Source organism: Dasypus novemcinctus, chromosome 18, assembly GCF_030445035.2.
Source record: "Dasypus novemcinctus isolate mDasNov1 chromosome 18, mDasNov1.1.hap2, whole genome shotgun sequence".
Classification (NCBI taxonomy): domain Eukaryota; kingdom Metazoa; phylum Chordata; class Mammalia; order Cingulata; family Dasypodidae; genus Dasypus; species Dasypus novemcinctus.
The window spans coordinates 15319861-15345768 of NC_080690.1; the positions used below are offsets into that span (position 1 = coordinate 15319861).

The following is a 25908-nucleotide window of genomic DNA, read 5'->3' on the forward strand; positions in this document are numbered from 1 at the left end:
CGTGTGGTAGGTGGGAGCTCAATTGCTTAAGCCACATCCACTTCCCCTGACAATGTTATTTTGAAAATTCTCCAAAGCTCTGAATTTCTTTCATGAATGCCCCCTTTAATACAAGCTGTTGTTCAGTAGAATGAGTACAAGTAGAGAAGATATCAATATAAATTGCCTTCAGTGTCTTGATTGAGAAAGAACTAGAATTACTGAATGATTGGAAACATTTAAGGGATAGATTAAAAGGAGATAGAGTAGAGAACTGATTAAATAAAATAAAAATAAAGCATTTTTATTGATAAACTCTTAAGAGATATAGGTTAAGCACTTAGAATTGAAGTGGAGGGGAACAATGTTTAACTACATTAATATGGATAGACTGATTTCTGAGATTGAGAAAGGCATCTTACACTAAAATACCTGTTATCCAAGTAGACAAAAGTTCAAAAGTGGTATGTTACAATCTTACTATTACCTAGCAACCTAATTAAAGTCAGTTTTGAAGTATTTTATAACTAAATATGAAAATGAGATTGCATATTGGTGTTGCTACCTACTAAATTCTGCAATAGGATTAATAATTACCTAGAAATCTTTTTCTTCAAGAAGTAATACTAAGGGAAAAAAAAGTGACACTAGGTGTGGCTGCTCTCCTTTGTTAATATTTTGTTAAATTGCCTTATCTTTATTCCTGAATAAAAGACAACTTTTTGTTTTGAAAATATCACCTTTTAGTATCTAAATTGATATCTAATATAAGGCATACAGTCCTTATGTCATTTAAACAGATTGAAATACTGTGGAATCTCAAAAGAAATGGTACTTTTTATTATTGTTGTGGTTATTTATTTATTTATTACTTATTTAGAAGGTGTTAGGAAACAAACCTGGGACCTCATACTTGGGAAACAGGCACTAACCACTTGAGCTACATTAGCTCCCCATGTATTATTGTATTTTTATCTCCTTTAAAGATATACACAAAGAAACTAAAGGGGATGGATGTGTATTACAAAACTAGGCAAAATTATTAGACAAAACCTAGTCCACGTTTTTCATCATCCAAATGAAAGTTCATTTCATTTCCTGGCATTACAAAGCAGTATTCATGGGGTGGGGGTAATAATGTCCAACTACTTTTAAAAACTTTTAAATAGAAAATAATTACAGAGTCACAAGAAATTACAAAACTATCACCCAGCTTTCCTTAATGGTAACATTAGACTAATTTTTATGTCATCGATATGGCCTTTCTCTGTACTCCTTAGTAAACCTGATTATTCAGATATCTAACTTTCTTTAAAGAAAAGATGCCTGTATTGTGCTTGATCCTCTTTAGCATTCAGAATTATAAAATGTCATGTAAGGATCCTCGTGTCATGAATACTTAGTCTCTGTAGTTCGTTCTTTCTCCAATCTCTCTATTGCTAGGTTATACCACTGATTGGAAAGAAATGAAGTATCACCTACCTTTCTGATATATTTTCCCTAGCAATTTAAAAGATATGTGAGGTTCAGTTTACCCCTTATATTGAAGAAGTATATTTAGTTGAATATCCAAATTACTTGTTTTATATTGATTTTGGTGGTGTTTGAAAACTTGAAAGGCTTTATGTTGTGTTCTTTTTTAACATCATCTCTTTTTTTTTTTTTTCTTTTCTCCCTTCTAGCCTGAGAATGAAATTTCTTCGGACTGCAATCATGTAAGTATGGATTTTGTGTAATTCACCATATGTGCTTTATATATATGATGACAGATTTTGAGGTGCTTTTTCTGTGGTTCTGGCAAGCATTATGTTTTCTTAGATTCTCTTAATCTTAACAAGGATGATAAACTTTAAGCACCAAGATGAAATCTATGAATACTCATCCATTATAGGAACCAGAAGATTAGAGTTAATATTTGTATACTTAGGCTCATATTTCGCTTCAGTTATAACTACCATATAAAAATAATTAATTCTCTGCTTATCAAGTTTAAAACTTCAGAATTCTATTTTTAAAAATTCTTTCTTTTAGCTATCAAACATATGTCTTACTGTGTGCCAAGCACAGTGGTAGAAACTAGAGACATGCAGATACCTTGAAGATAGATATGTATGTTGTAGTTAGCAGATAATAACTCAGAAATTAATTATTTTTAATATGTTGATGTGAAATCAAATCTGTGTAAAATGTATTGGGTGCTTTGACAGAAGTCTGTACTGAGTATAGTGGGGACTCAAAATTGAATTTTGCCCAGAGGGTTGATGTCAGGAAAGACTTAATAGAGGAGATGATACTTGAGCAGGCTTGAGAGGAAAAGGTATACATCTAGCAGTACTGAAAGAAATTACTTTGTCAACAATGTAGATTGGTCGGAGACTGCCAGAATAGAGAGGCAGGGTAACTGTTTAGGTTAATTGCTTATTCTAAAGAAGCTCTAGATAGGTCAGAGATTAAAAGTACGAAATAAAACCACAAGAGTACTAGAGGAAAAAACTAACAGAGAAGGCCCTTCTAAACATGACACAGTCCCCCAAAAATATAAAGAAAAAGATTTTAAAAATCTGATTGTATTTGAAAAAAAGCATTAAAAAAACCCACAAAACTCTGTCCGCCCAAAAGTAATGTAAATAATGCAAAAATATTTGCAATATCAGATGAAAAAGGACTACATTCTTTAACAGAAAGTGCTTTTAATAAACACACAACAGATGTGGGCACACTATTCACAGGAAAAGAAAAAATAGTTTTATTTGGATACTTCTACACCCATTTGTTTATATACTTGCTGTTGCTGCTTTCACACTACAACAGCAGACTATATGGCCTGCTTTGCTTTCTAGCCCTTTGCATGAAAAGTTTGCTGAACTCTGAGCAGCTTATTGGCAGGAATGTAAATAAGAAAAAACTCTTTATAAAGCAACTACCTGAAAACACAGGTATACCTTGACCCAGAATTTCAACTTCTAGAAATTTATATATACATAATACATATAAAGGAGTGTGTTCAGATGTATCTATAAAAGGATGTTTATATTCATCAATACATTGAATATTGTATAGGAAAAACACAGAAGCTGATTTGTGCCTTAGAACCCTCAAAGGGCTAGGGAATAGGAAGAATATGATATGCTGAAAATAAGATACAAGAGAATTGATGAAAAGTCTATGTAAGAAAAGTTAGCACTCTTTAGATAGTAATATAATCCAGAGCTCCTTTACAAAATGACTGTGATTAATATTTTTAATAAAATAGAGTAAAAGATAGACAAAATGGATTAAAAAGGTTAAGTATTTCAACAGAGAATTAGAATCTATTAAGAAAATCAAATAGATGTTTTAGAACCATGAAATAGAATTTCTGACATTAAGAATTTATTGGGGAAGCGGACTTGGCACAATGGATAGGGCGTCTGCCTACCACGTGAGAGGTCCGTGGTTCAAACCCCGGGCCTCCTTGACCTGTGTGGAGCTGGCCCATGCGCAGCATTGATGTGCGCAAGGAGTGCCTTGCCATGTAGGGGTGTCCCCCACTTAGGGGAGCCCCACATGCAAGGAGTGCGCCCCGTAAGGAGAGCCACCCAGCACGAAAGAAAGTGTAGCCTGCCTAAGAATGGTGCTGCACACACGGAGAGCTGACACAACAACAAGATGACGCAACAAAAAGAAACACAAATTCCCAGTGCTGCTGTAAGGATAGAAGCGGTCACAGAAGAACACACAGTAAATGGACACAGAGAGCAGACAACTGGGTAGAAAGAAAGAAATATTTCAAGAAATATAACAATAATAATTTTTCCTTATCTGATGAGAGACAACCCACAAATTCATAAATTCAGTAAACATAGTGAACCCTGAGACATCGATACAAAGTAAAACTCTTATACATATTATAGACAAACTGCTGAAAACGTAGAATAAGGGAAAAATCTAAAAAGCCAACAGAGGGGAAAAAATACATTCCCTTGAGGAGGAATGAAAGAATGATGGCTCACTTCTCAGAAAAGCAATTATTGGAAGCTAGATGGCAATGGAACAACAAATTTAAAATGCTGAAAGAAAATGCCAACATATAATTCTATACCCTGTGAAAATATCCTTAAAAATGAAAGTAAAATAGACTTTTTCAGACAAGCAAAAGCTGACAGTATTTATTTCCTGCACTCCTGCATTGTGAGAAATAATAAGTTCTTTGGCAGAAAGAATATGATCCCAGAAGAAAACACAGAAAAAACAAACAGCATTGGGAAATGTAAATATATGGATAAATAATGAGTATCTTTTCTTTTATTAATGTATTTAAAAGTCAGTTGACTTAATCAAAACAATAATTAATATACTTTGCAGTTTTTAATATAGAGAGTAAAATACATGACAATACCGTAATAGATGAGGGGATATAAATGGACTTTTTGGAAGATCCTTCTGTCGTACATGAAGTATATAATATCAACTCAAGTTGGTTACTTAAGTATATTAAAGATGCATAATCAGGATACAGATTTATCTCACATACTGACTGACTAGTTAATGGTATTTAGCCATTACAACTCATTAAAGTTGATACCTCTTTTCAGATAACTCTTTTATTCATTTAATTTATTCATACTTTTTTACCCAAAATACTAAACATGGCTTAAGAGGTGATATTTTGATGTAACTGTTTCAGGCAAAGTGTACTCACCAACTTACTCAACGCTAGTCAGTCTATCATATGGAGCAAATTTGAATCGTACACCATTTTTTATGAACACAGAATATTTTACTTTGCTTATGGCAGACAAACAAAGAGGTTGTACCTTCTATCACTCTTCATTGTGCCATGCATGTATAATATTTCTACATGTCCTGAAAGTGCATTTTTTAAAATCCCAAAGAGTCTGCTTCTATAGATACAACACTAAGGCTTCTACATCAGGAGGTCCTTGTGAGTGTCAAAGTCTCAGCAAAAAGAAAGTTATTACAAAATGTATCTTCATACTGATACTAAATGTCTGCCTCAGTCAGTCATCTGTTACTTTCCAAAGAATGATTCCCTCATATTCCTCCTTTACCAAACATTACCATTTGCAAGTCTTCTCTCTCCTCTCAATAAACTTCAATTGAGCTATATTTACTTACTGTCAAATTGCTGTTTATTATCTAACCTTATTTTCACTGATCAATTGACATATTTTTTCTATCTAAAAATGGAGTATCTTGAGTTGGGATGGAATATATTATAATTTTTCCCATTAAAATCAACAGAAAAATGCTTTAATTGAACAGCTTTTCATTTTGCAGAGTGTTCATGTAATAGGTGATTTTTTTAGGCCAGTAAATTTGAAAATGTTGATATAATGGTCAAATTCCTAGAAACTACAGCTTAGCAAAAATGGAAGTATTGCCCTGCTCATTGTGAGACTAACATAATCTTAATATTACCTGACAAGACTCTAACAAGAAAGTAAAAGTATAACCATACTTTTTTTGCATGAACCATAGATGCAAAATTCCTGAAGAGTTTAGTAGCAAACAGAATACTGTAAAATGTAAAAAGGAAAATACAGCAAGACCATGTTGGGTTTATTCCTGGAATATGAGGTTGATTTAGCATTTGAAAATGAATCATAATAAGGAGAAAAATCATGTGATCATCTCAGTAGATACATTAAAAAGCATCTGATAAAATTCAAAACTAATTTTTAAGCTTTATTATGCAAATCTTTAACTTTCAAAAGTAGGCAGAAGGTTGCAGGATTTAAGATTAATGTACAGAAATCAGTTTTATCCTTCTACACTAGCAACGAATAATCTGAAAATACAGCAATTTCATGGCATCAAAAAGAATAAAATACTTAGGAATAAATTTAACAAAAGAATTACAAGGCTTGTACACTGGAAACTGAAAAACATTGTCAAGTAAAGTTAAATTCAGAATAAATGGAAAGACATCCCATATGCCTCTGTTGGAATACTTAATATTGTTAAAATGGCAGTATTACCCAAATCGATCTACAAATCCAAAATAAATCCATATCATAATTCTAGCTGACTTATTTAAAGAAATTGACAAGCCATTCCTAAATTCATATTGAAATGCAAGAGATCCAAAATAGCCTAAACAATCTTGAGAAAGAAGAAAAAGTTAGAGGACTCATATTTCTCAATTTCAAAACTTATTACAGGGGAGCGGATGTGGCTCAAGCAGTTGGGCACCCGCCTCCCATGTTGGAGGTCCCAGGTTCAGTTTCCAGTGCCTCGTAAAGAAGGTGAGCTGACACAACAAAGCTGATGCCACAAGCAGGGAACGAATGTGGCTCAAGCAGTTGGGTACCTGACTCCCACATGGGAGGTCCAGGGTTCTGTGCCTGCTGCCTCCTAAAGAAGATGAGCAGAGACAGTGAATGGACAGACAAGGGAGACATCCCGGGACAGGGGTGGGGAAACTTATTACAAAACTACAGTAATCAAAATATTGTGTGGTACTGGCATAAGAATAGACATACAGCAGTGGAATAGGATTGAGAGTTCAGAAATAAAGCCTTATGTTTCTGCCAAGGATGCCAAGACAATTCAAGAGGGAAACAACAGTCTTTTCAATAAATGATATTGGAATAACTATATATCCACATGCCAGAGAATGGAGTTGAACCCTTACCTCACACTATATACAAAAATTACCTCATAATAGATCAAAGGCCCAAATTTTAAAGCTAAAACTATAAAACCCTGAAGAAAACATGGGAGTAAATTTTTATGACTTAAAATTGGGCAATCATTTTTTCGATTTGCTGTCTAAAACATACAAGCAAGAAAAGGAAAAATAAATTGGATTTCATAAAAATAAAAAACTTTGGTGCTTCAAAGGACAATATAAACATATAGAATGAGAGAAAATATTTGCAAATCATATGTTTGATTGATAAAGATCTAGTATCCAGAAAATATAGAGCACTCTTAAAACTTAACAAATAAAAAAAAAAGAACCCAATTTAAAAATTGCCCAAAGATTTCAACTGACATTTCTCCAAAGAAGATATGCAAATGGTCAATAAGCGCATGAAAAATGCTCAATGTAGTTAGTCATTAAGGAAATGCAGACAAACATCACAATGAGATAACACTTTATACCCACTAGGATGGCTGTAACCAAAACAGAAAATAAGTGTTGGCAAGAATATAGAGAAATTGGAATCCTTGCACACATTGCTGGAGGGGATGTAAAATAGTACAGCCTCTTTGGAAAATTGTCAGTTCCTTAAAAACTTAAGCACAGTTACCATATGTACTCAACAATTCCACTTCTAGGTATATTCCTAAAATAATTGAAAACAGATATTCAAACAAAAACTTGTACACAATATTCATAGCAGCATTACTCATAATAGCCGAAAAGTGAAAACAACCCAAATGTCCATCAACTGATGAATGGATAAACAAATTGTAGTATATCTGTATAGTGGGATACTGATCAATGCTGCAACATGGTTGAGCCTTGAAAACATTATGCTAAGTGAAAGAAGGCAAATACAAAGGCTCTTTTTGTTTTATGATTCCGTTTATATGAAATGTCCAAAACAGACAAATCTATTAAAAATAGAAAGTAGATTAAGGGTTACCAGGGAAAGTGGGAAATAGAATACTAATGAGTATCAGGTTTCTTTTTGGGGTGATGAAAATGTTGTAGAATTAGTTAGTGGTGTTGGTTACACAACCTTGTGAATGTACCAAAAACCACTGAGTTGTACACTTAAAATGAGGAATTTTATGATATGTGAATTATGTCTCAGTTGAGAAGTAAATAGGATAATATAATCAGTCCTATCACTGCCAACTTCCATTAAGTCTTTTTGTTTTTTTTTAAAGCTAAGGGAAGCTACACCATGAGTCTGTAATTCAGAGATTCTTTTTTTTTTTTAAGAATTATTTTATTTATTTCTCTCTGTCCCCGTCCCCCCCAGTTGTCTGTTCTCTGAGTCCATTTGCTGTGTGTTCTTGTTTTTTTTGTCCGCTTCTGGCCTGGGAATCTGTGTTTTTTTGTTGCGTCATCTTGTTGTGTCAGCTCCGTGTGTGCAGTGCCATTCCTGGGCAGGCTGAACTTTGTTTCGCGCTGGGCGGCTCTCCTTACAGGGCACACTCCTTGTGTGTGGGGCTCCCCTACGCGGGGGACACCCCTGCGTGGCACAGCACTTCTTGCATGCATCAGCACTGCACATGGGCCAGCTCCACAGGAGTCAAGGAGACCCAGGGTTTGAACCACGGACCTCCCATGTGGTAGACGGACGCCCTAACCACTGGGCCAAGTCCACTTCCCCCATTAAGTCATTTATATCCCTACCAACTTCTCCTAGATTATATATCATTTCACTGTAAATATTTCAGTTGATATCTCTAAAAGATAAAGACTTTAAAAACATAATCACAGTACCATTGTATCTAAAAATAACATTTCTTAGCATCATCAACTATCTAATTAGTGTTCAGATTTCTCATTTCAACACCCATTATAGAAAGGAATTTATTTAATTTGATAAAAGGTGATTATAAAAAGACCTACAGCAAGCATCATACTTAATCGTGAGCTATTGACAATTTTCTACCCAATATTTGCAACATGACAGAGTTAGTATCACTTCTCCTCAGCATTGTATAAGAGAGATCCTAATCAATGCAGTAAGGCAAGAAAAAAGAAATAAATAGGTAAGAATTAAAAAGAAAAGAATTAATTGTTATTTACAGATGACATGATTGTATAATGAGAAAATGCAAAAGAACTTACAGATAAACTATTAGCAATCAATTAATAAATGAATTTAGCAGGGTCCCTAGATACAAGGTCAGCATACAAAAATTATATTTTCATATAGTGTTAACAAACATTTAAAAATGAATTAAAAAGTACTATGTGATTCACAAAAGACTTCCAAGAAGATGGTGGACCAGAAAGACATTGGACTCTCTTCTCTAGAAAAATAGCTAGAGGATAAGCTGAAATAACCTGGAAAAAGATATTCCAGGGTTTAGGACACCAGGCAGAGGCTGGACACTGCCCAGAGAGAGAGGGACAACGGAGGGAAATCGTAACAACGGCACTGTGATTTGAAACCAGCTGCTGCTGCCAGCTCCATCCCCTACACTAAAGACACTTTGGAATTTGCAGGCCTCTGGGCCTGCTGCTTACAGACAAAGGGGGCTCCAGGGATCTACCACTGCAGGAAAGGAGAGAGAGAGCGATGCAGCCTAAGGCTGACTCAGCTCCTGACCCATGAGTTTGGTCTGCTGTGTCCCAGCATCCCTTCATGCTGGGTGGGGCTGCACCATTGTTAGCCTTGGGAGTCTGCAAGGGGCTAAAGACATAGGACCCTCCCAATGTCCTTCTCTACTAGCTGGGACTGATTGTTGAGGGCTCAGAGGGGATTGGAATTATTTCCTAGCCAGGAAAAGGGAGGGTGCTGCCAGAGAAGGCTGGAGAACTGTCTCAGATAAGGTTTGAATTACAAGGCTTCTAGCCTTCAGACAGGGAACGCTATCATATTTATCCCATCTGTGTTGCAACAAATGCACTCCGACCAGGCATTGAACTGAGAGCTCCCAAAGAGTGCCATCTATGGCAGCCCAAGGAAGTACATGTGAAAAAATTAAAAATAAGTAGGAGAGGCTTTTTGTGGCCTCAATAGCATTCCTCCACAAGGCCCGATGAATTGAGCCTACAACCAATTACTGGGTCCAATGCCCAGTTTTGAGTAAGTAGCAGGAACAATCCTAACAATTCAGGTTGAGTCAAGTATCAAAGAGCAGTGGTAGCACATAGCCTCCTGCAACTAAATCCCTACATAAGAGAAAGAAATTGAGCATCTGAGTAAACTGTATCTACAAATCTGCAAAAAAATTGTGAGCCATACTGAGAAAACAGAAGACAAGCCCCAAGAAAAGGAATATATCAAAGCCCCAGAACAGATGCAGGGTTTGAGACAAGTAATCAGCAAGATGCTCAGAAATTTTCAAAATCAAATTAATGCGTTAAAAGGCAACAAGGGTAAAGATTAATAACATCAAGAAGACAATGAGTAAGCACAAAGAAGAATTTGAAATCTGGAACAGAAAAGTAACAGAGCTTATGGAAATGAAAGACAAGATAGGTGAGATAAGAAAACACATTAGAGGGAAGCAGATGTGGCCCAAGTTATAGAGCTTCTGCCTACCATATGGGAGGACGTGGGTTTGATCCCTGAGGCCTCCTGGTGAAAAAGAGGAAGAGAAAGTGTGTCTGCTTGGCAAGCCAGTGCGTGTGCGAGTGCCCCACACAGGTGAGTCACGCAGCAAGATGATGATGCATCAAAAGAGAGACAAGGGAATAGTTAAGGTGAAGCGCAGCAGAAACCAGGAACTGAGGTGGCGCAATTGACAAGGAACCTCTCTCCCCATCAGAGGTCTCCAGGATCTAATCCCGGTGAATCCTAGAGGAGAGAAAATGAGAAGACAACACAGACAGTAAAAACAGCAGGGCAGGAGGGGGGGAGGGGGAACCACAGTAGAAACATACAACATCAGACTTGATAGAAGAAAGAATAAATGATACCAAAGACAGAACAGCTAAAATTGAAGAAAGAAAATAATGGAGCAGAGGCTCAGAGTTGAATGACAACACAAAATGCAACAACATACATATCATGGGAGTTCCAGAAGGAGAAGGGAGGGAAAAGGGACAGAAAGAGTATTTGAGGAAATAATAGCTTGAAAATTTCCCATCTCTCATGAAAGAAATGAACTTACATGTCTAAAAAGTGCATTGTACCACGATCAGAATAAATCCAAATAGACATACTCCAAGACACATACTACTCAGAATGTCAGATGTCAAAGATAAAGAGAAAATTCTCAAAGCAGCAAGGAAGAAACAAACCATCACGTACAAGGGATGCCCAGTAAGACATAGCACAGATTTCTCTTCAGAAACCATGGAAGTGAGAAGACAGTGGTATGGTACAATTAGAATACTGAAAGAGAAAAACTGCCAGCTGAGAATTCTTTATCCAGCACCATTGTCCTTCAAACATGAAGGTGAGTATAAAATATTCACAAACAGAAACTAAGAGGGTTTGCAAAAAAGAATCCACCTTTGCAGGAAATATTAAAGGAAGCCTTAGAATCTGAAAGAAAAAGAAAGTCTTGGAGGAGAGTATAGAAGAAGAATAGCAGAAAGGATAAACAAGAGTAAAAAGACAGAAATATGATATGATATGACATATGAAAAACAAAGAATAAAATGTGGATGCAGATAATGCATTTACAGTAAGATCATTGAATGTGAATGGATTAAACCTCCCCAATCTAAAGATCCAGGCTGATAAAATGGATTAAAAAAAACATGAGCCATCCATATACTGCTTACGAGAAAATCACCTTAGGGAAGGGGACGTAGCTCAACTGATAGAGCATCTGCCTACCATATGGAGGGTCTGGGGTTCTATATCCAGGGCCTCCTGACCCATGTGGTGAGCTGGCCCACGTGCAGAGCTGCCATGCACAAGGAGTGCCGTGCCACGCAGGGGTCCCCCTTTGTGCCACATGCAAGGTTTGTGCCCTGCAAGGAGAGCCTCCCTGTGTGGACAAAGCGCAGCCCGCCCAGGAGTGGCGCTGTACATACGGAGAGCTGACACAGCAAGATGATGCAACAAAAAAAGAGACACAGTTTCCTGGTGCCACCAAGGGTGCAAGTGGACACAGAAGAACACACAGTTAGTGAACACAGAGAGCAGACAATGGGGCAGGGGGAAGTGGAGAGAAATAAATAAATCTTTGGAAAAAAAAAAAAGAAACTCACCTTAGACCCAGGGATACAAAACGACTGAAAGGGAAAGGTTGAAAAAGGATACTCCATGCAAGTGATAACTAAAAAAGAATAGGGTCAGCTATACTAATATTAAACAAAACAGACTTTAAATGCAAAAAAGTTGTAAGAGATATAGAAGGCCATTGTATGCTAATAAAAGGGACAGTCCACCAGGAAGGAAAAACAGTCCTAAATATCTATGCACCTAAAGAAGGGTGCCTCATAATACATGAGACCAACTGGGAAAACTGAAGGAGAAATAGACATCTCTATAATAATCGTTGGAGATTTCAACACCTCACTCACATCATTAGATAGAACAACTAGACAGAAGATAAACAAGGAATCAAACTTGAGCAATATGATAAACGAATGAGACCTTAACAGACAGGTATAGAACATGGTATCCAAATTCAGGTTATACATTCTTCTCAGGTGCCCATAGATCTTTCTCCAGGATAGACCACATGTTAGGGCACAATGCAGCTCTCAATAAATATAAAAAGATTGAAATTATACAAAGCATCTTCTCAGATCATAATGGAATGAAACTGGAAATCAGAAATAGACAGGAAAAAAGTAAATTCGCATATGTGTGGAGGCTGAACAGTGCACTCCTAAATAATCAGTAGGTTAAAGAAGAAATTGCAAGTGAAATCAGTAAATATATTGAGACAAATGAAAATGAGAACATGACTTATCAAAACTTACGAGATACAGCGAAGGCAGTCTTGAGAGGGAAATTTATAGCCTAAATGCCTATATTTAAAAAGAAGAAAGTGCTAAACTCAAAGATTTAACTAAACAACTAGAGAATAGAAAACGAACAGCAAACCAATCCCAAAGCAAGCAGAAAGAAAGAAATTATAAAGATTAGAACACAAATAAATGAGAACAAAAAAACAACAGAGAAAATCTACAAAACTAAAAGCTGGTTCTTTGAGAAGATCAATAAAATTGACAATCCCCTAGTTAGACTAACAAAAAGAGAAGATGCAGATAAATACAATGAGAAATGAAAGTGGGGGAGTTACAACAGACCCCACAGACTAAAAAGAATCATTAAGAGGTTATTGTAAGGGAGCCAAGAGTGCCTACAACTGAAAGTAGGAAAATTGCATCCAGCATCATGTGGAATCTAAGCCCCGTCTTGATATAGATGTCTAGTGGACACAGCCATTCTAGGGTCCACAGGATGGAGGAATAGAGTATGGATTAGAGTGGACTTACTGATATTCTATTCATGAACTATTGTGATTAGTAATTGAAGAAAATGTGGCATTGGTGTGGAGAAAGTGGCCATGGTGGCTGCTGGGGGTAGGGAGTGGGAGGAAGAAATGTGATGTGGAGGTGTTTTCGGGGGTTGGAGTTGTCCTGGGTGGTGCTGCAATAACAGTTACCAGACATTGTATGTCCTCCCATGGCCCACTGGGTGGTCTGTGGGAGAATGTGGGCTATGGTGTGGACCATTGACCATGAAGTACAGCGGTGCTCAGAGCTGTATTCACCAAATGCAATGAATGTCTCATGATAATGGAGGAGGTGGTTGTTATGGGGGGAGGAGTGGGGTGAGGGGGGTGGGAGGTATATGGGGACCTTATATTTTTTGAATGTAACATTAAAAAAAAAGAGGTTATTGTTTGAAACTGTATGCCAACAAACTAGACAACCTAGATGAAATGGACACATTCATAAAAATGCGCAACCAATCTACACTGACACTACAAGAAATATAAGAACTTAACAAACCAGTCACATTTAAAGAGATTGATTCTGTCATCAAAAATCTCCCAACAAGGAAAAGCCCAGGACCAGATGGCTTCACAAATGAATTCTACCAAGCATTTCAAAAAGAATTAACACCAATTCTGTTTAAAAGCTTCTAAAAAATTGGAGAGGAGGGAAAGTTACTCAACACATTTTATGAAGCCAGCATCGTCCTAATACCAAGGCCAGGTAAAGATACTACAAGAAAAGAAAATTACAGAGACCACTCGCTCTAATGAACAGAGATGCAAAAATTCTCAACAAAATACTTGCAAATCGAATCCAAAAGCATATCAAAAGACTTAAGCATCATGACCAGGTGGGATTTATTCCAGGTATGCAAAGCTGGTTCAACATAAAAAAAAATCAGTCAACGTAATTACAGCACATTAACAAATTGAAGGAAAAAAACCCACATAATAATCTCAATCAACACAGAAAAGGCATTTGACAAAATCCAGCATCATTTTTTGATAAAAACACTTCAAAAGATAGGAATAGAAGGAAAATGCTGCAATATGATAAAAGGCATATATGGAAAACCCACAGCCAACATCATACTCAATGGGAAAGGTTGAAAGATTTCCCTGTAAGATCCAGAACAAGACAAGGATACCCAGTGCCACCATTGTTATTCAGTACTGTACTAGAAGTTCTAGGTGGGGCAATTAGACAAGAAAAAAAAACTTAAAGGAATCCAAATTGGAAAAGAGGATGTAAAACTGTTTGCAGATGACATGATCCTGCACTTAGAAAATTCTGAAGTATCCGTGACGCAGCTACTTAAGCAAATAAATGAGTTCAGCAAAGTGGCAGGATATAAGATCAACATGCAAAATCAGTAATGTTTTTGTATACTGGTACTGAACCATCTAAGAAGGAAATTAGAAGAAAAATTCCATTTACAGTAGCAACAAAAAGACTCAAATACCTAGGAATTAATTTAAGCAAAGAAGTACAGGACCTATATGCAGAAAACCATAAAACAATGCTACAAGAAATTAAAAAGACCTAAACAAAAGGAAAGACATTCCGTGTTCATGGAATCGATATCGTGAAGATGTCAATCTTACCCAAACTGACTTATAAATTCAAACCAATACCAATCAAAATACTTTAAAGAATTAGAAAATACTTTACAGAATTAGAAAAGGCAATTACCAAATTCATTTGGAAGGGAAAGTACATCCAAATTGCCAAAAGCATTCTAAAAAATAAGAGCGACATGGGAGGAATTTCACTGCCTGACTTTGAAACATATTACAAATCTACAGTGGTCAAAACACCATGGTACTGGCATAAAGATCAGTGGAATAGAATTGAGAATCCAGAAATAAACCCTCATCTATACACTCAACTGGCTTTTGACAAACCTACCAAGTTAATACTAATGAGACAAAATAGTCTTTTCAACAAATGTTGCTGCGACAACTGGATATCTATAACCAAAAGAATGAAAGAGGACCCTTATCTCACTCCCTTTACAAGAATCGACTCAGAATGGATCAAAGACCTAAATATAAAAGCCAGGACCATAAAACTGCTAGAAGAAAATGTAGGGAAATATCTTCAAGGCCTTATAGTAGTTGGTGGTTTCTTGGACCTACACTCAAAGCATGTGCAGCCAATATAGAAATGAGATCTCTTCAAAATTAAACACTTTTGCACCTCACAGGACTTTGTCAAAAGGGTTAAAGGGCAGCTAACTCAGTGGGAGAAAATATTTGGAAATCACATATCCAATAAGGGTTTAATATCCAGAATATATAAAGAGAAGTTACAACCCAACAATAAAGAGAGAAACGACCTAGTTAAAAAATGGGTGAAAGACTTCTTGAATAGACATTTGTCCAGAGAAGAAATACAAATGGCAAAAAAACACATGAAGAAATCCTCAACGTCACTAATGATTAGGGAAATACAAATCAATACATATCATTTCACACCTATCAGAATGGCCACTATTAGAAAGAGAACTGCAAGTGTTAGAGAGGATGTGGAGAGATAGGAAAACTTATTCACTGTTGGTGGGAATGCAGAATGGTACAGCCACTGTAGAGGACTGTTTGGCAGTTCCTAAAGAAGCTGAATGTAGACTTGCCACGTGGCGATGCAGTATCACTACTGGGTATATATGCAGAAGAACTGATAGAAATGACATGAACAGACATCTGCATACCAATGTTCATAGTGGCATTATTCACAATTTCCAAAATTTGGAAACAACCCAGGTGTCCATCAGCTGATGAATGGATATTCAAACTGGTGTTTTCATACGATGGAATGTTATGCAGCTGTAAGAAAAAATGGGGAAATGGACTTGGCCCAGTGGTTAGGGCTTCCGTCTACCACATAGGAGGTCCGCGGTTCAAACCCTGGGCCTCCTTGACCCGTGTGGAGCTGGCCATACGCAGTGCTGATGCGCGCAAGGAGTGCCGTGACACGCAGGGGTGCCCCCGCATAGGGGAGCCCCACGTGCAAGGAGTGCGCCCGTAAGGAGAGCCGCCCAGCGCAAAAGAAAGTGCAGCCTGCCCAGGAATGGCGCCGCCCACACTTCCCGTGCCACTGAAGACAACAGAAGCGGACAAAGAAACGAGACGCAGCAAATAGACACAGAGAACCGACAGCCGGGGGAGGGGAGGGGGAATTAAATAAATAAATAAATCTTTAAAAAGAAAAAAGAAAAAAGAGAAAATGAAGTAAAGCATATGACAACATGGATGAACCTGGAGGACATTATGTTGAATGAAGCAAGCCAGACACGAAAGAACAAATACTGTATAATTGCGTTACTATGAACCAAGTACATTGTGTACATATTGTATGATTCAAAAAAAATTTTTGTGTATCCAGTATATTTAATTGAGAAATGGATGTTTTATTCAACTGTATTTTCTTTTTAGTTTTTTTTAAAGATTTATTTATTTTTATTTATCCCCCTGCCCTTGCTGCTTGCCTACTGCTTGCTTTCTGTGTCCATTCGCTGAACATACCTCTGTGTCTACTTGTCTCCCCTTGTTGCGTCATCTTGCTGCAGTGGCTCTCCACAGGCGCGGGCTGTCATGTCTTTGTGGGTGCAGGCTGTCAGCTCTCCGTGGGCATGGGCCAGCTTGCCTTCATGAGGAGGCCCTGGGATGCAAACCCAGGGCCTTCCGTGTAGTAGACAGTAGCCCAGTTGGTTGAGCCACATCCACTTTCCTCTTTTAGTTTTTAATTGTTTATATTTTCAGTTAAATATACAAAATAAAGTTTAAAAAAAAAGTAATATGAGATAAAAATCCAGCAGCCTATTTACAGAAATAGAAACTTTATTCATCATGTTCAAATCATATGGAGGGGGAGTAGAGGTGACACAAATGATTGTGTGCCTCCCTCCCACATGGGAGTTCCTAGGTTTGGTTCCTGGTGCCTCCTAAAAAGAAGATGAACAGAGAGCAGACAGTGAGCACAAACAACAAGGGGGGAAGAAATTTTTAAAAAATAAACAAACCTTTAAAAAAAATATTTCGGAGGGAGTGGATGCTGCTCAAGTGTTTGCACTCCTGTCTCCCACGTGGAAGTTTCTGGGTTTGATTCTTGTTGCCTAAAAAAAATTAACAGAAGCAAACAACAAGCACACAAATGAAAAAGCCAACTCAGGGAAGCTAAGGTGGCTCAGTGATTAAGCACCAACCTCTCATATACAAGGATCTGGGTTCAATCTCTGACCTCCAGTGCCTCAAGAAAAAAAAAAAAAAAAACACATATGGAAATGCAAAAGACTAACTCCAAATAGCCAAAACTGTTTTGGGATGGGGGACAACAAAATTGGAGAACACACATTTCATGATTCCAAATTTTACTACAAAGCTACAGTTATCAAAATAGTGTGGAATTGGTATAAGGGCAGATATATATAGGCTAATGGAATAGAATTGAGAGTTCAGAATTAAACCCACTGTAGTAGACTGAATCAAGACCCCACAAAGACGTATTCTAGACTCTTGAAGGTCCTATTTCCATAAGGCCAAATTGAATCAGGGTGGGCTTTAATCCAAAAAGGCTAAAGTTCTCATTACCACACTCATCACACTGTATATTACATTTACTAGAGTGTGTGTGTGTGTGCGCGCGCATATATGTATATATATTCCCCCCCCAGTCTAATTCTTCCTTCTTTTTCCTATAGTTGTCCTTCTTGAATGCTGAGACAGTGACTTTTTTTTCCCCCTCTCTATTCCCGGTCACCTAGCAAGATATCCAGATTATTGTAGCCGCTAAGTACATGTTTGGGAGAGTGAGTGAGATGGGTGGATAGATGATGTATTAGTCAGCCAAAAGGGGTGCTGATGCAAAGTACCAGAAATCTGTTGACTTTTATAAAGGGTATATATTTGGTATAAAAACATAACAGTTAACAAGACCTTAAAGAGTCCAACTCAAGGTTGCTTTTCTTACCAAAGTCAATTGCTTTGTGTTGAAGTGAGATGGTTGCTGATCTCTGAGGGTTCATCCTTCCCTTCTCTCAGCTGTTAGGCCTTGTTTCTTTCTGGGCCTTCTCATCTGGAAACTATCAGGAGAGTTTCATCTCTCTTCCTGGGGCTGCAGGATCAGAGTTCTCTCCTTTTCCATGTCTATGGACCTCTCTCTCTTCCTGTGGCATCTGTGGAACTCTCATTCTTACTGCATGTCATCTTGAGTGTGTGTCCTCTTTTTTTTTTTTTTAAATGTACCAGAGGCCAGGGATTGAACCCTGGATCTTGTATGTGGGAAGCCAGCCCTCAGCCACTGAGCCACATCAGTTTCCTTGAGTTGGTTTTATCGTTTGTTTTGCTTGGTGTTTTGTTTTTGTTTTTTCAGGAGGCACTGGGAACCTCCCATGTGGGAGGCACTCACTCAACTGTTTGAGCCACATTCATTCCCCTGAGTGAGTGTTCTTTTAAATTAGCCCACCAAGGGGACAGAGACACAATCTGAGTCATGCCTTACTGATGGTGGTTGCATCAAAGGCCCTAAATTGATTTAATCAAGTAAACTTAAAACCTTTCAATTTAATTCAGTCAAAGGATATCACGTCCAGAGGAACAGAGCAGTTTACAAACAATCCTTCACTTTTTGGGGATTCATAAATAATCTCAAACTGCCACAGATGCATTCATGGATGAACGTCTTAAATTTAAAGAAACTGAAGCTAAAATACCTTATGCTAACCAATAGCATGTATTGTCAAGTTGCATTTTCCCCCCGTAGTTCATTGTAACCACTCAGAGAAAAGAACACTATCAAATATGGTACAAGTAAGGCAGCTATATAATCAGCCCTCAATAATCAAGTGTAACATAGGTTAGTCTGTTTTCTAGGGGAAAATGTATTGTAGGCAACCTATGTCAAGTTCCCTTCTTACTTATAGTCCTGAAAAAAAGTAAAAATGCATTAATAAGTCGAATTAAAAAGAAAAGAGGAAATGGGTGTGGCTCAAGCAATTGAGCTTCTGCCTACCTCATGGGAAGTCCTGCGTTTGGTTCCCAGTGCCACCTGCAGAAGATGAGCGAGGCAGTGATCTGGCATGATGGGAATGAGCGGTGAGCTGACGCAACAAGATGATGCGAGGAGGAGACCAAAAAGGAAAGACAGTAAGAGACACAACAAAGCAGGGGGTTCAAGAGAAGATGAACAGACATAGAGAGCACACAGCAAATGGACATAGAGAACAGACCACAACTGCAAACAGTGAGGGGTGGGGGTGGAATAAATAAAATAAATCTTTCAAAAAGAAAACAAAGCAGATTAATGGTTGCCAGATAGTGGCGGAAGAGGAATGGGCAGTGATATGACTATGGGCTTTCTTTTGGGGGTGATGAAAGTGTTCTGAAACACCAGACTTTTGGAAACTTCTTGACTTTTTAGTGACTTTGAAACAAATTGCCCTTTGGAAAAAAGAAAAAAGTCTAAATGGTAGTGCTTTTATTTTGTCTACATGTTTTTTTCCATAATCTCTGAATGTGATGGCTTTTTATGTTTCTATTTATTAACTGAAGTGTGAATGTGTTTTATCTGGCTCTGTACAATGAACTTTTCTCATTTATAGTAACCATTGATTTTGAATTTCATGTCATTCTAACTGGTGGTGTTTGTTTTTCTCTTTTACCTAGTTGTTGTGGAATTACAAGCTGAACCTAACTACAGATCCCAAATTTGAATCTGTGGCCAGAGAGGTTTGCAAATCTACCATATCAGAGGTAGGTTGTAAAAGAATTTTGTGGGTATTTAATGACTTAGAAGAGAAAATTACATCTGTTGACCTGAGCAGTCACAGAGAGAATGACTCTGTGACTTCACTTTTCTTGGAATTCTCATTTGTATTGGTTGAGATGGGAAAGGGGATATAATTAAAGAGGCTTTTTTGTTTGGTTTTAATGTTGACGTACATGTAGAGTAGGTTGCTTTTGATTTAGACAAGTTGGAAATCAGGCTCTATTGGTCCTCAGACAGAGACCACCACTGCTTATATCATCAGTACTATTGTCAAAAATAGTACAATCTGCTTATGCCTGAGGCATATCAAAATGGTATTCCCTAGGAAGACTTTAACATTCTTAAGTTTTCTGGCTATGTAGTTGGATCGATTGAATTAGAGACACATGTGCCTCAAGTGATGGGCCTTAGCATTAAAATGTTAAGGGTATGATTGTGTATCTTGTTGCAAATGGGTGAGTATAAAGAAAATAGTAATTAATGAAAATGTGTGTGTGTATATATATATATATATACACAGCATTAAACAAATGCTGGTAGGTGAAAATATGAATTATTTATTTTGGTTAAGTGTAAACAACAAATATTATTCAGATTTGTAATTTATTTTTTTTATTTAGAATCTCTAATAGAAATTCCAGAAAGCCAAAAATTTCTGCATATTGAAGTGTGAGAATCACAGAGAAAACAGTTTATTTTTCCACCCTAAAGTAAATAATTATACTTCTTGCAATATATTAACTTGTCCACAAAGGTGAGCCTATGATAACTTGACTTAAATCAGGACTTCTTTCTCCAGAGCCCTTAATGAAGACCCTGCCCTACACAGATAGCCCTCAGCTTGTACCTCTTCCTTATGTCATTGTCATTCTACAATAGAACCTGTATTTTTCCTCAATTCTTTTAACAGTGGATCAGATACGTTTTATTCCTTTAAAATAATGATTCTTCCTTCATATTTACCTTGGGACTTCAGAGTAGAATAGTGTATCCTTGAAAGATTTACCTTCAGGTCCTAGCTTTAATATTTTGTATCTCAGGTCTCTTAGCTAGCTATGTAACTAAAGCTCTAACCTTAAAATATTAAGGAATAAAATATTAAGGAAACAGTTTGGTGGTTCTTCAGAAAGTTAAGTATAAAATTGCCATGTATATGGGAAGCGGATGTGGCTCAAGTGATAGGGCTTCTGCTTACCCTATGGGTGGATCTGGGTTCAATCCCTGTGGCCTCCTGGTGAAAAAGAGAAGAAAAAGCTTGCCTGTGCAGCGAGCCAAGGGCCCGCACAGTGAGCCAGTGCCTGAGCAAGTGAGTCATGCTGGAAGATGATGATGCAACAAAAGAGAGACAAGGGGAGAGTCAAGGTGAAGAGCAGCAGAAACCAGGAACTGAGGTGGTGCAGCTGACAGGGAACCTCTCTTCACATCATACATCCCCAGGATCGAATACCTGTGAATCCTAGAGGAGAAAAAATGAGAAGAGAAGACAAAAAGAGAAATACATAACAGAAGATCACACAACAAATGGACACAGAAAACAAAAAACAGCAGGGCAGGGGAGGGGTAGGGGGAAAATCTTAAAAAAAAATTACCGTGTATACTTGTGGATGTATACCCAAAAGAACTGATTTGAGCAGATACCTGTACACTATTCATAGTAGCATTATTTACAATATCCAAAAGGTAGAAGCAACTCCAGTGTCCACAGCAGATGAATGCATAAACAAAATGTGATATATCCATTCAGTGGAGGAATATTATTTAGCCATAAAAAGAAGAGTCGTGTTGGTACTTGCTACAACATGGATGAACCTTGAAGACATCATATTGAGCGAAATGAGCCAGATACAGGAGGACAAATATTGTATGATTTCTGTTATATGAAATACTTAGAATAAGGAAATTCATAGAGATTGAAAGTGAATAGTGGTTCCAGGGGTAGGGATGGGGGAAATTGGGAATGAGAAGTTATTGCTAAATGAGTATAACCGTAATGCTTAATAGATACAGAGTTACTGTTCAAGTTGATGGAAAGTTTTGATAATTAATGGTGATATGAGAGCACAACATTGTGAATATAATTAACTCCACTGAACTGTATACTTGAAAGTGGTTAAAATGAGAAATTTTTATTTTACATATGTTTCCACAGAAATTTTTTTTTTTTTAAATCAAGAGCAAAGGCTTAACAACAAAAAGAAATACCAATAAAGAAAGTATTCTCAGGCTTGAATTTTAACCATTTGTGTACTCCCACTATATTATGGAACTGTCCAATGATATGTAGTTTCTTTTGGAGTCATGTGTTTTTATACATGTGTTTGTTTTCCCTCATTTTTCCCACTGTTAAGTACCTGCTAGTTTGCCATGTGAAAATTTAGCTCAGAGTATATGCATATTCATCAGAATAATTTTGCTCTTGGCATTGGGCTGGCTTTTTATTAATATATGTGTAACGATGGCCCCATTGTGACCTTTTGGGGTGTTCTGGTTTTGGAAAAGAATCTAGTAATAGGGGCTTATTCCTCCCTAGTGGGAGGTTATACGAAAATTATTCTGGAGTCAGGAAAATTAATACTAGAAAGATAGTTACAAAGAAACATTTTATTCTACATCTTACTCATCTTTAGTAATATGGTAATTTAGTAATTTGGGAGTCCTACTTTCAAGAAGAACAGCAACATCATAAGTATATGTACATACTACAAACCCATATTCATATTTACTCTCCATAATTGAGCCAAATACTGCCTGCTTTCCTCCAGTCTCATGTCCAAATGTCTGTGACATTTTTCTAATGGCACCTTATGAATATGCTCACCAGCCACCTCCAAGTTTACTACCATTCTTTAATATGTTGATAATTTAATGCTGTTTTGCTTTTAATCTTAGAAGTTTAGTGAAGTAGAAGGAAAAATGCTCTCCAGCAGAATGACTAAAGTAAAGCATAAACTTCTAATTCAAATACTACACCTTATTATAATTAGTGGTGAACTAAAATACAAATAGGTACTATAACTCAGTATTTCAGTAAAATCTCAAGTAATTGAAGCTTATTATACATATTTCATTTGTTACTGGGGGCTCCACTTCAAAATGCGCTCCTGGTTTTTCTTCAGATTATTAAACTGTTGATTGCCCAATAATAGGACCAGTATAAAGGCCTCACTCTTCATTAAGTTTTAAAATCTAAATGTCTTCCACCAGTCCTATTTTTTTATCTGGGTTTTTTCTTTGATTGAGTTTCAAATGCTGAGATTTTCAGGAATCTATTTGTTTTTTCACTTCTAAACTTACATCTTTTGCTAAACAAACAAACACACCTTTTCCTGGAAATACATGGCCCTCTTTTTAGGCATTACCAAAAAAGTGTCCAGTGTTAAACTGTCATCTTGACTGTTGAAGATATCTGCTGCCTCTGAAGCCACTTAAATTCCCAAGTTTTTGTCTTTAAAACTTGAACACGATTTTCTGTCTTGAACTGAGTTTTTGGCCTGTTCTAGATTTGATACTAAAGTAAACATGAAAAGAGATGTATTTGTCTCTAGAATAAGTAGTATGTGCATACACTTTTCACTCAGCATGTTTTGGTAAAGCAGATTGTATTTGTGTACACATTTAAGATAGGTGGTGTAGTAAGGAAATGAGTATTGGTTTCAAAAAATAAAATAAGGGAAGCAATTGTGGCTCAAACAGTTGAGCTCCTGTTTACCATACGGAGGACCCAGGTTTGATCCCTGGGACCTCCTGGTTAAAAAAAAAAAGAGAAAAAAGTTGTCTCGGACTTGCCCAGCACAGAGAGGCACAGGTCCCTACTTGGCACAGGAAGGTGCAGGCCCCCATGCGGCAAAGCAACTCACCGAAAAGACGATGGCACAACCAGATAGAAAAATACAGTAAAATAAACAATTTCCTCCTCATTTATATTCAGAATAGACATTTACATTTAGCGCATTCTTTTTGTGAAAAGTGCCATTTTTGTGTTTTTAATTTCCCTTAGTTCAGTAAGCTGTTTCCAAACAACATTCTCTGTTTTATAATTCACATTTATAACCCTGTAGATAGATTTCACGTATTTATGCCTGAAGTTCAGCAGATTTTTTTTCTAGTTTGCTTAATTAGCATTTGTGGTTTGGGATGCAGTACTGACCATGTGGAATCACTCTATGCTTGATCATTAGATCATGTGTCTAAATCACAAAATTAGGTTTTTAATGGCCATTCTCTTCCCAAACTTCTTGCCAGACTATACTGAACATCATTTTAAGTGTATTTCTGTTCCAGACCACAGTGGTTAAACTTGGATTCTAGTAAGCTCAAAAACACATGTGTCCAAATCCAGAGTTAATTCAGAACACATTAATATCATGTCAAGAAGTAATAGAATGCTTTCCCTCTTCCCCTCTTGTCCAGATTTGCTGTGTGGCTTGTGTTGGGATATGTACCTAAACTTCAGTTCTGTTCTGTTTTCCCGAGAGTCTTCTCCTCTCTGTCTACTTCATTCTTTGCTTTATTAAAGGGACTCCTCAATGGGAACATCCTAAGTTGTAGATATTAAAGCTCTTCTTACTTCATTTAGAAATGAGTCCTACCTAAGCATTTGGATATGTATGTATTTTCTTTTAAAACATATCAGGTATTTCCTTGAGGGTACAACAATATGAGTACATATGGCATACTATTTTTCTTTAACATAAATGTATTTTATTTTTCTTTTTTTTAAGATGTTCCAGGCATTGAACCCAGAACCTCATACATGGGAAGCAGGCACTCAACCACTGAGCTACATCTGCTCCCCAATGAGAGTTGTTTTTTTTGTTTGTTTGTTTTAGGAGGTACCAGCAATCAAACCTGGGACCTCATACATGGGAAGCAGGTGCTCAGCCACTTGAGCTACATCTGCTCCCCAAAATAAATGTATTTCTAAATGTTCACCACTTTTTCTTACAAGTAGGAAAGATGGAAAACCAACAGGAAACTATCAGACCTCTTAGCTTTCGTAAAGTTGTTTGATATGAGCATGGAATGCTTGTGTAAGACACCCACTTTCTTTTGAGCAGATTAAAGAATGTGCTGATGAACCAGTTGGAAAAGGTTACTTAGTTTCCTGCTTGGTGGATCACCGAGGCAACATCACCGAGTATCAGTGTCACCAGTACATTACTAAGATGACAGCCATCATTTTCAGTGATTACCGTCTAATCTGTGGCTTTATGGATGACTGCAAAAATGACATCAACATTCTGAAATGTGGCAGTATTCGACTTGGAGAAAAGGTATCTACTACATTGACTTCATCAAAGCAGTCTTACAAACTTGATGAAGGAAACATTTTGTATAACTGATATGGGAAAAATTTAGGACTGGAGGTGACCTTAAAGTTGAAATTAAAGAAATGTTACCCAAATAGTCCTAAATCTAAGACTAATTGACATGTAAATGTATTTCATATGTTTGTGACAAAATGTTTCAGTACTGTGTGGGGACATAGAGGAATTAATATCTACTAAGGGGGGTATTATCTTGAAAACATTAGACTAGCTGTTGGTTACCTGTATTGTTTTTCTGGCAAAGCATTTCATGTAGTAATTATTCGAGGAGAGACCTGAATTCTTAAACCTTTTCTCTGCTTATACCTTACTATTACGTAGAAAATTACTTAGCATTCACATCAATTTTTTGTCTGTAAAAGGAGGTTATTAAGTATTAGAAAATCATAAGATATGTGAAGGTACCTTCAGCTTGTCAGAAGAAAGATGCTATATAAATATTATATTATTTTCTCAGAAGAACTAATTTAGTAAAGGCGGTTACCAAAGAAAGTCATACCTGATCTTATTTTTGGACTTACAAGACTGGTGTCCAGAAGTTCACAAAGGAGGTTTTGCATGCTTTATTCTGAACATTAGCTCAGTACAAATTAAAGAAACTCTCAAAATGTAATGGATGCCGGTGGGAGAGATAGTTGGAGATTATTGCTATCAACTATTAAGTGCTGCTGTGCATCAATCTGCTATTTAGGAAATATGGGATGAAATAAAATCCATTTGTCTCTTTGCCCACTGTTAATTGCAGCATGATTTGTGGGCTTCCATCACCGGCAAATAGTGTGTGGTATT

General features: G+C 37.0%; 1 protein-coding gene across 1 annotated transcript in view; it reads left to right on the forward strand.

Annotated features, from left to right (window-relative positions):
- GLG1 (golgi glycoprotein 1) overlaps positions 1-25908 on the forward strand; it is a 167601-nt gene that overhangs the window by 66280 nt on the left and 75413 nt on the right. The window contains exons 2-4 of the mRNA XM_071209077.1: positions 1662-1694; positions 19690-19776; positions 24850-25065. Coding sequence (XP_071065178.1) covers positions 1662-1694; positions 19690-19776; positions 24850-25065 — 336 coding nt within the window. The remainder of the gene's footprint in view (positions 1-1661; positions 1695-19689; positions 19777-24849; positions 25066-25908) is intronic.